At 38.8% G+C, this 14,077-nt stretch overlaps 1 protein-coding gene across 4 annotated transcripts in view; it reads right to left on the bottom strand.

Annotated features, from left to right (window-relative positions):
• VCAN (versican) overlaps positions 1 to 14,077 on the bottom strand; it is a 151,955-nt gene that overhangs the window by 112,913 nt on the left and 24,965 nt on the right. For all 4 annotated transcript variants that reach the window (XM_006889871.1, XM_006889868.1, XM_006889870.1 and 1 more), the window contains 3 exons: positions 12,831 to 13,205; positions 8,268 to 8,442; positions 8,054 to 8,181 (listed from right to left, as the gene is read on the bottom strand). In XM_006889871.1, the coding sequence (XP_006889933.1) occupies positions 8,054 to 8,181; positions 8,268 to 8,442; positions 12,831 to 13,205 (678 nt within the window). The remainder of the gene's footprint in view (positions 1 to 8,053; positions 8,182 to 8,267; positions 8,443 to 12,830; positions 13,206 to 14,077) is intronic.

The following is a 14,077-nucleotide window of genomic DNA, read 5'->3' as shown; positions in this document are numbered from 1 at the left end:
TTCTAAGAAAACTAACAGGTTCATCCTAGAGAGGGTTAAACCAGGCTGCTCCTTGGAGGCAAGGATTCTGACGCTTTGACTGACATAACTTGGACATGTTGCAAGGAGGAACCAGTTCTTGGAGAAAGACGTCATGCTTGGGAAGGTGGAGGGACAGTGCAGGAGAGGAAGACCCTCTATGAGGTGTATTGATTCAGTGATTGGGGTAGCAGGGTAGATGTGTCAGAGACAGTGAGACTGGCACAGGATAGAGCAGGGTTTAGGGCTGTTATACATAGGGTCATTATGAGTTGCAGGTGCCTCATTGGCACATAACAACAACAAAGCATATACAAGTTGCCTAGTGGTAAAAAAACTACACTTGAGTCCCAAAGGAACAAGGTTCAAACTACTAGCTTCTCTGCAGAAGGATGGGCAATCTCCTCCCACTCTAGTAACAGCCTCTGAAAACCTGCTGGAGGGTCAGCTATGGGTCAGTTCTGATTCAATGGTACTCAACAACAACAACAAAGAAATACAATCACATTAGTATGTAAAGTATAAAAATATAATGCAGAAAAGAGGATTTCACAAGCAAGATTGTTTATATGTTCATGTGGAATACATAAAGAAAGATTCTTATGCCATATTATTCTAAAATTCTAAGTGAAATTCTTATGTTCTTTAATTATTCTTATTGGTTTAACTTTCCAGAAATGTCCTGGAAGAAAGTAGGAAATAGTGCTAGTGAGACTTTAATATCTGGTGTCATCTCCAACATTAAAATCTTCTTAGTCATGGGGATTAACATCATCAGAAATATTAAGTACTCTAATAATTATTTCTTTAAAAACTCTCTGAAAATTAGACCATGCATGTCATTTCCCACACTTAAGACTGTTAAATTTAAAAAGCCAAAAAAAAACCAAACCCCAAAACAAAAAAACCCAACAGAAAAAAAACCCAAAACACCAAAAAAACCCCACAAACAGCAAACTCAAAACTTATTTCTAAGCAGGCTCAGAAATGACACGTATGATGGAAACATCAATCTGTTGAAAATAGTCAGCAAAATAATGAAGAGCATGGATCCAGTGAAAAGCTAGGATGGAGTCTTCCTCTCCACCTTGATATTCCGTACAATCAATAAACAAAAGAGAATTGGCAGACTATAGATAATTATGCATTTCTTTCCAAGACTGTAGTTAATGGGCTGTCCTCTGTCCAATAACCAAAACCAAAAATCTTCCTACAAATTTCTAGCTGAGTGGTGTCATATATGTTTAATGTTTCTTCTGTTCTTTTGTGTGCATAGCCCTCCTATGTGAACTAGTCTGACCTGAAAACTATGTTATGATCCTATTTGCCCATTTGTGAATAGAAAATCCCTGGGGATTTTTACAAGCAGGAAGAGCAAGACTTGAAAATGTTTTTACAGTTCCATGTTATTTGGATCAAATTTCTTTCTACTTACCCAAGACAAGATTCTAAAATCAAAGGAATCATATATTTAAAAACACCAAAGAACAAAAAGAAATTATTATAGGAAGAAAATGAGTTCAGAAAGGTTGCAGGTTATAAGAGTTAATAAAAGTCAATTGCATTTATGAAAGCTTATAATGAATAGTCAAAAGTAAAGACAATTCTATTTATAATATTATTGAACAGAACAAAATATTTCGAAATGAACCTAACCCAGGACACCATTTGTTGATGGAGCATGACTCAAAATTGGAAGAAACGGCTACAAACACCCACTAATAAATGGAATGTAGACAAGCAAATGAGGCAAGAAAAGTTGCAAAAGTTACCCAAGTCAGGAAGGAACCTGAGAGGTGCTTACAGATGGCAGGGATCCACAATAAGGCTACTATAGCTAACAAAAGTATATTCAGAAAAATTACACTGTAGATAGGCAAGATACAAAAATTGGTTGTCTCCATATGCTAGCAATGAGCAATCTGAAAGGAAAATGGGAAAATTAAGAAAATGAAAATATAAGTAAATTTCAAATATAAAGGAATGACACCCATTTCTTCTTACTACCAATCACATCACATAGTACATTTTTGTTTTTTCTCCTTAAATTTCTCGTCTTACTCTTCTCTATGGTGTGTCTTATAAATAAGTCTTTCCTACAGATATTCTTCTATTCTTTCTATTCTCTCAAAGTAATTCCCTCCTTTCCCATTAAACATCCTCTTACTGGAAGACCCTGCTTTCTGGAACTCATGTGGATTTAGTCATAAATTTAAGACTGAACATCTGCAGTAGTTTTGCAGAAATAAAGCAACTGTATAACACATTAACACAAAGTACCAAGAAGACAAAGCAACATATTATAATGAAATGTGCAAAGAGCTGGTATTACAAAATAGAAAAGGAATAAAACATTTAACATTCCTCAGGCTGAAAGAACTGAAAAGTAAATTCAAGCCTGCAGTTGCAACACTGTAGGATACTATAGGGAAAATCCTGAATGATCTAGGAATCATCAAAGGAAGATGCCAAGTATAAACAGACTCACTAAACCAAAAAGAGTTGGTCAGTATGGAATCATTTCAGGAAGTAGCATGAGATCAAGAACCAATGGTGATAAGGAAAGAAGTTCAAGCTGCACTGGAAATATTGGAGAGAAAAAAAAGACTTCAAGAATTACTGGAACGCAAATTGAGATGTTATACATGCAGCTCTGGGCATTATCACTAGTCTATGTCAAGAAATTTGACAGCTACCTGGCCAATTGACAGGAAGAGATCCATACTGTTTCCATATCCAAAAAGGTGATCCAACAGAATATGGAAGTTGTTGAGTGATAGCATTAATATCATATATAAGTAAAATCTTGCTGAAGATTATTTTTAAATGGCTGGAGCAGTTCAGTCACAGGGAACTGCTAGACATCCAAGTTGGATTTAGAGAAGGCTGTGGAACAAGGGATATCATTGCTAATGTCAGATGGATTTTGGCTGAAAGCAAAGAATACTAGAAATATGTTTACTTGCAATTCATTTACTATGTAAAATTGTTTTACTGTGCATATTTACTGTGCATATCATAACAAATCATGCCTAATATTTAAGAGAAGGGGAATGTCAGAATATTTAACTGTGTTCATGTGAAACATACACGTAGACCAAGAAGCAGTTGTCTGAACAGAACAAGGAAACAATGCATGATTTAAAATCAGGTAAGGTGTGTGTCTGTGTTGTATCTTATCTCTGTACCTATTCAATCTGTGAGCTAACCAAATAATTCAAGAAGCAACCCTACATGATGAAGAATATGGCATCCGGAGTAGAAGACTCATCAACAATCTACGTGATTAAAATTGCACAATTTTGCTTGCAGAAAGTGAAGAAAACCTGAAACACTTACTGAAGAAAATCAAAGATTATATACAGCTTTTAATATGGATCACAGTTCCGCATCAAACAAACAAAAAAAAACCAATTCTTCTCACTACGTCATTAGACAATACCATGATAGGAGGAGAAAAGCTTGAAATTATCTATGATTTCATTTTATTTACATCCAGAATCAACACCCAATGTAGCAGCAGTCAAGAAAGCAAAAGACGTGTTGCACAGGAAAATCTACTTTCAAGGACATCTCCAATGTTCTAAAGAGCAAGGTTGTCAACTTAAAGGATTAAAGCCATGGTTTTTCAATCGCTTCCTATGCATTTGAAAATTGGGAAATGAATAAGGATAGCAAAAGAAGAACCAACGCCTTTGAATTGTGGTGATGGAGGAGAGTACTGAATACCCCATGGTCTGCCAAAAGAATGAACAAGTCTGTCTTGGAGGACGTACAGCCAAGGTACGTCTTAGAGACAAGGATGGCAAGACCACCCCTCACATACTTAAGCATATTGTCAAGAAAGGCCAGTCTTTTAAAAATAACATCATGATTGGAAAGGTGGAGTGTTTGAGAGAGAGGAAGACCTTCAACAAGATGGACTAACTGTAACAACGGACTTGAACATATGAGAGATTATGAAGATGGCAGAGGATATGACAAGATTTACACACAGAAGGTCCTGGGTTCGAGCCACAGTGGGATCACCAAAAAAAAAAAAAAAAGATTTAGACACTTGTTGTTCATAGACATTGTTGTTCATAATTTCATTAAGAGTCATAGTCACCTTACATCACCTAATGACAATAGCTACAGAAAACAATTAAAAACTAAAAGGTGTAGAACTAAGCTGAGAAAACTGGGAGTTCAGAGTGAGGAGATAACAATTATTGGAATAGCCGGGATAGGCTGATGAACAGGCTGACGAGCACTTAAAATTTGGAGGTCAATTCATGAATTGACTCACTGTACCCATGGAATATTTACTATGTGCTAAGGGCATAGTAGGGATACACAGAAGAATACTCCTGATTCCTTTTCTCCCAGGAACTAAAGCCTAGTAGGAAAGATAAAGGTGTCCTGATTACATAATTCTGGCTTTCCATACTGGCTTAGGATCTTACTCACAGTTTAATCACATCATGGAATTGTACCTGAAAGCCACCATTTGGTAAAGATCTCACATATAATTCCTCAGCAAGTACCTCTGGCTCAAGTGCAGCGTTACTAGCATCCCATAAATTTGTATAACTCTGATGGATATTATTCTAAATTAAGGCAATAGTGATGGAAGTTTCCACCTTACATAAATGGTGTTATTATTGTTGTTAGGTGCCATCCAGTTGAGCATGAGTCATTGTGACCCTGTGAACAACCGATCTGAACACTGCCCTATTCCAAGCCATCCTCACAATCTCTGACACACTCAAGTTGTTAGGTACCATCGTCAAGTTGATTACAAACTCACAGTGACCCTATTTGACCACAAAGTGAAAGCTTGCACTATCCTCATAACCCTTGCCATGCTCAAGCCCACCGTGGCAGTCACTGTGTCACAATCATATCATTGAGAGTCTTCTCTTTTGTTGACCCACTACCTTTCAAAACAGCATGAGATCTTTTACCAATGGCTGGCCCTCTTGACAACATGCTCAAAGTAGATGAGACAAAGTTGCAGCATTTTTGCTTCTAAGGAGCACCTTGGTTGTATTTCTTCTATAATGGATTTGTCTGTTCTTTTGGTTTGCTACTCCAGAAATAGCAATAGCCAAATGCACTTCCTATAACCAGAGTGCTCCACGAGTCAATAAAACTCAAAATAAAGGAAAGATAAAAGATCTGGTTTTATTCATAGTAACCACAGTTTAGCTTGTATATGTTTTCTCTTTGTTGCTAGATACAAATTAAAATAGCTAGGGATGTGTCCTATCTCCATACCTTTTCAACCTATATGCAGAACACATTATCCAAGAGGCTAGACTATATGAGAAGTGTGGCATCAGGATTGGAGGAAGACTCATCAACAATCTGTGTTATTCAGCTGACACAACACTGCTTGCTGAAACTGAGGAGGACCTGAAGCATTTGCTGTAGAAGATCAAGGACTGCAGCCTTCAATATGGATTGAAGCTCAATATCAAGAAGACAAAGATTCTCACCACTGGGCCGATTGGCAGCATCAGGATAGATGGTGAAGAGATTGAGATTGTTAACAACTGTAGTTTGCTTGGCTCCACAGTCAACACTCTTGGCACCAGCAGCCAGGAAATTAAAAGACGTATTTCAGTGGGAAAGTCTGCTGTTAGGGACCTCTCTAAAGTTACTGAAGAGCAATGGTGTCACTCTGGAGACTAAGATGCACCTGATACAGGCCATTTGCAATCACTTGCTATGCATCAGAGAGCTGGACAATGACTAGGGATCAGAGAAGGAGAATTGATGCCTTTGAGCTGTGGTGTTGGAGAAGAGTCTTGAATGTATCATGGACTGCGAAGAGAACAAGTTCATCCTGGAGAGGGTTAAACCAGGTTGCTTATTGGAGGCAAGGATGCTGAAGCTTCATCTGACATATTTTGGACATGTTGCGAGGAAGGATCAGTCCTTGTAGAAGGACGTCATGCTTGGGAGGGTGGAGGGACAGCGCAGGAGGGGAAGACCCTCTATGAGGAGGACTGATTCAGTGACTGGGGTAGTTGGGATAAGTGTGTTAGAGACAGTGAGATTGGCACAGGATAGAGTAGGGTTTAGGGCTGTTATACATACGGTCATTATGAGTCACAGGCAATTCATCAGTACATAACAACAACAACAACAACAACAGCAGTGTCTTGGTTTACAAAGAGGTGGCAAAGCCAACTGAACTCCAAGTACTTTGAAAGCAAGAGCTACATAGTAACTAGCATGACCTACACAGTATTGGCCTCATCCTCCTATTAGTAGTGACTAGTAGAGAACTTCTTCAATCTATATGCGAAACAGATCATCTAGGAGGCTAGGCTCTGTGAGGACGAATGTGGCATTAGGATTGGAAGAAGACACATTAACAATCTGCATTATGCAGATAACATAACCTTGCTTGATGAAACTGAGGAGGACCTGAAGCATTTGCTGCAGAAGGTCAAGGACTGCTGCCTTCAATATGGACTGAAGCTCAACATTAAGAAGACAAAGATTCTCACTACTGGGCCAACCGGCAACATCATGATGGTGAAGAGATTGAGATTGTTAACGGTTCTAGCTTTCTTGGCTCCATAATCAACACTTTCGGTACTGTTGTTGTTGATTGCTTGAGTCAAGCACAACTCATAGTGACCCTGTAAACGAAAGGCCTGAAGCCCTTCTACAACTATCAATATATATAAAAGTTCTTAGAGTTTCCGGAGGCATGTTATTTAGAAAGTAGATGCCACTCCTGCTCTTGGCATTAGCATCCAGGAAATCAAAAGATGAACTGCACTGGGAAAGTCTGCTGTCAGGGACTACAGATTAGTAATACTACAGAGTACTGAAGAGCAATGATGTCAATTTGAAGCCTAAGGTGCATCTGATCCAAGCTACAGTCCTTGCAGTTATGTGCCATGCATCAGAAAGCTGGACAATGACTAGGGATGATAGAAAGAGAACTGATGCCTTTGAGCTATGGTGCTGGAGAAGAGTACTAAATATACTATGGACTGCCAGGAGAACAAAACTGGTTAATCCTGGAGAGGGTGAAGCCATGTTGCTCCTTGGAGGTAAGGATTCTGAACTTCTGTCTGACATACTTTGGACATTTTGCAAGGAGGGACCAGTCCTTGGAGAAGACATCATGCTTGGGAGGGTGGAGGGACAGCGCAAGAGAGAAAGACCCTCAATGAGAAGGACTGGCTCAGTGACTGGGGCAATGGGTGTAAGTGTGTTAGAGACAATAAGGTTGACTCAAGATAGAGTAGGCTTCAGAGCTGTTGTATATAGGGTTGCTATGAGTCACAGGCAACTTGACAGCACATAACAACAGCAGAGACTCTAAGGAGACTGACCGATGTAGTGTCGGGCTGCTAACTGAATGATCAATGATACAAATCTACCTGCTGTTCTGCAGGACAAAGACAGGGCATCTTAGAAATCCAATACTATGAGTCGGACTTGGTTCAGTAGCAATGGGCTTGGTTTGATTTAGGAGAGTACCTATCAGTAAGTGTACTTCTAATGTATTAATAGATTGAATAAATAAATGATCCCTTTGCACATTGCTGCAACAAAATGGATGTAAGGAGATGTGAAACATTCCAATCTTTCTTGCGCTAGTTTGCAGCATTACGCAGTTGAACTTTGAGGAGTTTAATTTTTTCATTGCAAATATCAGTACTTGGCTTCTCAAATAGATTGTCATTACAGGCTTTTTTATCTGGAGTTCTCACTAGAATAGGTGCCATCCTATTATAGCTTTCTATTCTTAATGCTCTAAAAGTGTACTGGAAACAGCCCAAAAGCAGCAGGAAGAAAGAAAACCTGCCATTAACTGGAAGACATTTCAAATCTGCATAACCATTTACACACCCCTCCCTCGCCTTCTGCTTTAATTTAAGCCTATTTTACCACAGAATCATATGGCCATTGGGCCTAAAAGCTGCTGTTTGGAAGCCACACAAACACAAGCATTTATAACAGTCCAAGGTGTCCCTTCCTAAATTTTCTTAATGCGAAAGAAATTCTAAAACTGTCAACATCCTACCATCCAGATGATCCACGTAGCAATACACATCATAGGTTTCCAGAGGAGATCGAAATCCGTAGGTCCTGACTCCTTCCTTTCCCATCATATCTCCATAGCAGCCTTCTCGGGGAGTCCGGATGGGGTATCTGGGAAAATATATGAATATTAAGTGGCATTTTCACTCACATTTGATTAATGTGATAAAGTCTACTGGCCCCCCCGGGCCTCTCACCTAACGGTCTGGTCAGAGAGCCAGCCTGCATCACACTGCTCAAATCCATCTTCATAGGCGGCAAGGAGCTGCTCTGGGTTTGCGATGACAGCACCGATGTTCAAGCAGGCCGCCTTTGCTGCCTCAAAATTCAAGGTATACCTGCTGGTTGCAGCCCTGTAGTGGAACACAACTCCTGCAAAGACACCAGCAAGCAGTCAGGAGAATATTTAGATCTCCCACCTTGTACAAAATTTCTCACTAGAGAAATGTATTGCATTAATTAGAAAAGTAATACCATCACGATTAGACAGATGACTTAGAAAAATAGGAAACAATTAGTTTTCCTGATCATGTCCCGTAGAACTGTCGTTCTATCTGGGAAAGGCAGACACTTGCAGAGGTGTTTATATTTGTCATGCATGGGGGAGTCTTTCAGTATTTGTTGAAGCTGGATCTATTTTGTACCACTGTGATAAAGTGATCGTTGTTTTGCAAATGTTTGATTCTGCAGTCAATTCTTATTGTTTTCCCATATCCAAGTTAAAATTTTTATTTCTTAAAGTTATAAAACTAGTAATACCATCATGATAACTTTTTACTTATTTTATATACTCTTTTTTTATTATTCTGTATGCAGGTGACTCGATGGCACATAACAACAACAACAAAGCCAAAATTATGTAAATCACCATTAGCTGATTTGAAGAGCTCCAATATGCCTATCACGGAGCTCCCGTGGCTTAGTGGTAAGGATTTGTGCTATTAAACCAAAGGCACGTGGTTTGAATTCATCAGCTGCTTCATGGGAGAAAGAAAGGCCGTCTTTTCCAATGTGAAAACCCGCTGGCATCGGTTCTGACTCAGTGGCACCTAACAACAACAAAATGCCCATTACTCATGCTTCCCATTCCTCTGCATCAGAAAGTTTCCAGATATCACCTGTTAGTATGTAAACAATTCAAGAAGGAGACTTAAGTGACTAAATAGCTAGCCACAGCTTAGGGGTAAGGAGTTGCGCTGCCAACTCAAAGGTACAGGGTTTGAATCCACCAGCTTCTCCTCTGGAGAAAGATGGTCAGTTTCCTCCCATGTGATTTATCTCCTCTGAAAACCCACTGGAGGGTGAAGTATGAATCGATTCTAACCCCACTGTACATAACAAGTGTCTAACCATAAGTTGTTCTTTCTCCCAGGAAATATTTATCATGGTCACTCTGGGCACTTAAAAAGAGTAGGTGCTCCAGAAAAAAATAAGGTTTAAGAGGGTCACAAGATGAACTTCCCTGGTTCATGACTGTGCCCAGGGCAAATCCATAGAAACATGAAATAGTTATTTGTCTCAAATAAACTTTTACTACCATCTTTTCTTCCAAACAAAAACCAATGACGTATTTACCTCCTGAAAACAAAAAGCCATTGCTGTCAAGTCAGATCTGACTCACAAGAAACCCATGTGTTACAGAGTAAAACTGATGCACAGTTTCTTTGACTGTAATTTTGTGAAGGCACATTTGGCAGGCTTTTCTTCCACGGCACCACCCGGTGGGTTTGGAACACCAGCCATCATGTTAGCTGCTGATAGTAAACCCTCTGTTACACCTGGGAGCCTCGAGATGATATATCAGACTGGAAAAGACACTGCCATTCCTCACAGGATTCTTACCACCATTTTCAGGATTCATGCCTAAATGATTAATTATTCAAGAAATCACCAAAAACAGTATGAATTACAAGTCTTCAATTCATACTATGTTCCTGAATCACATATGCCTTCACTTCCTTCCCTATAAAATAGAACTAATAATGTTTATGCTATTTGATTCCTGTGAAGGTCAAATTAAGTAGAGGGTGTAGAAATGCTGCATAGGCTACTACATCATACCCAATCATGATCAATACTTCATCAGCAAAATTAAGGGTCTTTCCTATGATAGATAAAACGTATGATTTTTGTCTCAAGAAAGGCCTGAAATGAAGTTCTCTGGAATCCCTTGGTATGAAGCCAGATATCGAGGTGCTGACTTCAAATTCCACTTTGTTGTGTTTTAGGGGCTCCTGGACTTGTCTCCAAGGCTCTAGGCATTGTTAAAGGGGTGAGGAAAGAGCAGAACTGGCGAGATGTTTAGGTGCTTTCTTCTACTTCAATAAGAACATCTCTCCTTTGGTGCACTAAACGGTGCTTCATTTCTACAGAAGGAGCTCTGTGGTGCAATTAATAGGGAGCTGGGCTGCTAAACCAAAGGCTGGGCCTCCCTGGCTGTTCTAATCACCAGAAGCTCCAAGCGAGAGAGACTGGCACTCTCTCCGCAGTTGACAAAGTAGGAAGCTAAATGGAGATTTATTTATGAGTTGGTTCTGACTCTGGCAACAAGTGAGTGAGTGACTATTTCTACAAGGTTAGTTAAGCTTGGGGAACCACAGGAAAGAGGAAATTGGGGGAAATGGGTCTTACAATGAGATTTTATTAGGATGGAGATTAAAATTATCCTTACCAATTATTTAAGATGGCTTTGTTGTGGTTACTATTTGTAATGAATTGTGGTTCCCAAGGCATTTTCCCATTCTCCTTGTATTCCAAGTAATTTCTTAGGGCTGATAACCCAGTATCACCCACAGTTTGACTTCGAACTATAAAATTATTTCCCTACTGCCATCCTTTCATGAGCTCCCTTTTGGAAAAATGTTTGCCAATACAGTAACTGGAGGGAGGGGAGGGCATGTATTAGTGAGGCCTAGACAAGCACCTCTGATCAGCATCCCTACATTTAGAGAGCTTTCTAAACTTGCCAGGAAGGGTACGAGGCTATGTGGTAAGTAAGAGAGAAAGTCTATTGTAAAGCTCTAAGGCCTAAACAAGAATCTCGGTGGCTTTAAATTCACTGATGTTGATCAAAGCTTCAAACAGTCTCCTTGGTAATTAAAAATCCTGCGTGTACACTAAAGATCGGTGGTAAAAAAAGGCACACAAGGGCCCCCATGACCAAGGCAGGGATATATAAGTATGTGTAATTGTTGGAATGATTTGAAGACCCCATGGGGCTAAGGAGATTAACTGGAGGATTTTCATTGTTTCAGAGGGACAAGGGGCAAATCCATTGCTAATTCTTTAATAACAAAAAATGTAAGAAGTTGGTAAATCCCTTAAGAGTTAAATATGTATTTATATATGTATATATTCACAATAATAAAGATCACAGTAGAACGTTCTCAGGTCATAAAAAATATTTTTTTCCAAAAAAAAAATTCAAATGAGCTCAGGATATTTAATGGATGCTCAGGTAACAAAAAATATATTTATAAAAGGAATAAATAGAATCTAAATGTGAAAGGATGTAAAAGGTTTGATTTGTTGCATCTGAAATATAATGTCTTTACTTTTGGCCACACAAGAAAGAGATTTCATAAATCCTATGGATATATTTCTGAAAGGTAAATATTTTATAGAAAAATGGATGAGGGGAAGAAAATCTGTTTCATCATGTCTGGGTGTGAGAATTTTGCTTAATGACTTGCCAAAATGAGATCCTTGCAAGAGCTATGGTATTACGTGTGTACCCAATTAAAGCAATTTTTCTTTGCTTTGTTTCCTAACTTAAATACAAATGACATATAAACTACCACTCAGGGAATAATGTGAAACTCAACTAAAATGTCTCATTGTAAGACCTGATGGATAACAACAGGTGCCTTACCCTTAAAAACCACTGTCCTAGACTCTTTGTTTTATCCAACTCAGTAATTCTTTAATATGGACAATTTAAAATGTATCATAGTAATTATCACTCAAATACCTTGATTTTTCAATATCATATAGAAGTTTTAATATCAAAAGCAAAGTCAAAGGGTTTAAAAATGTTATTAAAAGTATGAGAAAATAAGTTGACATATAAATAAATCAGTATTTTAAAATCTTGAGCTGGCTTTATAGAATTGAAAAGATTGCTAATCTCAATGCTGAAATAATGAATAGTGCACCATTTATCATGTTCTGAGGTATTTATTATTTTCAGTACATTTGGCACACAGTAACACATACTTTACTTAAGAATCTCTTATGGTATCTGGTCTTAAGTTAGCTTAGCTGCTAACCTAACAGTTGGTAGTTCAAATCCACTTGAGGGTCTGTGGGAGAAAAGAACTTAGGGATCTACTCCTGTAAACTATAAATCTTTACAGAAAGTTTTCAAATTGTTGTCTTTTGAAGGAGCTGGTGGATTCGAACTTCCAACATTTTGATTAGCTGCCAAATACTTTCATAGCAGCCTAGAAACCTTTTGGGCACTTCTACTCTGTCATTTACGGGTCACTATGAGCTGGAATCAGCTTGATGGGACCTAATAACAGCCTTTACTACCTTTAATCAATATGGTTGATTTTTAAGACTCAAACAAAAAAAGTCACTTCTGATGATCCCAGAGCTGCATAACAAAAACATGGAGTGCTGATTTAAGTGATTCTTTCCCTCCCCCATTTTTCTAAATACTAAATAACAAACTTACTTTTTAATGCCCCCTTCACAGTGCTTTTGAATCAGGTATCTTGTTACACTAAGGCCTTACACATATATTCCAAAAGCCTTACCTTCCACAGCCAGTGACACTGTGTCTTGCGTGTCTTCAATCCCATACATGACATCGCAGCGGTAGAGACCAGCGTCACTTGCGCGGAGCTTGACCATGGTGAGAGAGGCATCACCCACGTCTTCCGGATGCGTCGGAACAGACACCCTTCCTTTGTAATCCTGGCCGATCTTGATGTTCCCATTTTGGGCCACTAGAACAGTCGTTTCCTTTAAATCCTTTCCACTTTTGTCCACTTCTATCTTAGACCATTTTATTCGAAGAAATTCACTGGTTGCGTTGTAGCTTGGTGGTAAGGTAGGCATGGTGGAAAAATGGCAGGGTAGGTTGACTTTTCCAGAGAGAGAGCCCTTAACGGAGTTTTTTTCCACTTTGACTAGAGGAAAGAGAAAATGCCAGATGAACAGACTTTTAAAAACTAGTATGTCTTAGATATGTAATTGGACAAGAAATTTTTGGCAGCGCTTCAGTTTATATTTTCAATCTGTGAAACAATTAAAATGATTTTACATACAGAGAATAAAAACAATTTCCAGTGATGATGAGTTAGTTCCAACTTATAATGATGACCATCCAAAGGGATTCCAAAGCTGTAAAGTTTTACAGGAGTTTTATCTTTCTTCCTTAGAGTGGCTGGAGTTAAACAGCCAACCTTTTAGTTTGTGGGCCAGCATGCTAAGCAGTACACACCAGCAAAAGGATAGAAAGCAATTGAAAGATGCAAATTATATCTACAGATCAGAAGATTTAAAACTTGCAAAATAACTTCTGCAATGCTTTAGGAAAAAAATCCAAATGGAATGAAGAAGTGAGAGGCTTCTGTAAAAAAGGACTTATTTGAATTGGAACTAGGATTAGTCTGATACTTGAAGAATTCTCTCAGGCCCTGTGCTTGAACCAAAGGCTTTCATCATAATGGCAAATGCAGCTGCAATAATTTTACAGTGAAACTCAATCTCTTGATTGTCTCCTGATGGGAAAGTTGGCTACTCAACACCTAAACTCACCGCCATGGAGTCAATTCAGACTCATAATAACCCTGTAAGACAAAACAGTACTGCCCCATTGGGCTTCCAAGACTGCAAATCTTTACAGAAGGCTCTCAGATTGTTCTCTTTTAGAGAAACTGGTGAATTTGAACATCCAACCTTTTGGTTTGCTGCCAAAAATTTCACCTACAGTGTACCCTTCTACTGTTCTCCTAAACATCCTAAAATATTAATCTGCAGAATGTCAGTGTGAGAATTA

The sequence above is a fragment of the Elephantulus edwardii genome, unplaced genomic scaffold, assembly GCF_000299155.1.
Source record: "Elephantulus edwardii isolate Elephantulus edwardi_28Jun2011 unplaced genomic scaffold, EleEdw1.0 scaffold00082, whole genome shotgun sequence".
Taxonomy (NCBI): domain Eukaryota; kingdom Metazoa; phylum Chordata; class Mammalia; order Macroscelidea; family Macroscelididae; genus Elephantulus; species Elephantulus edwardii.
This window is presented reverse-complemented; position numbering and strand designations above follow the sequence as displayed.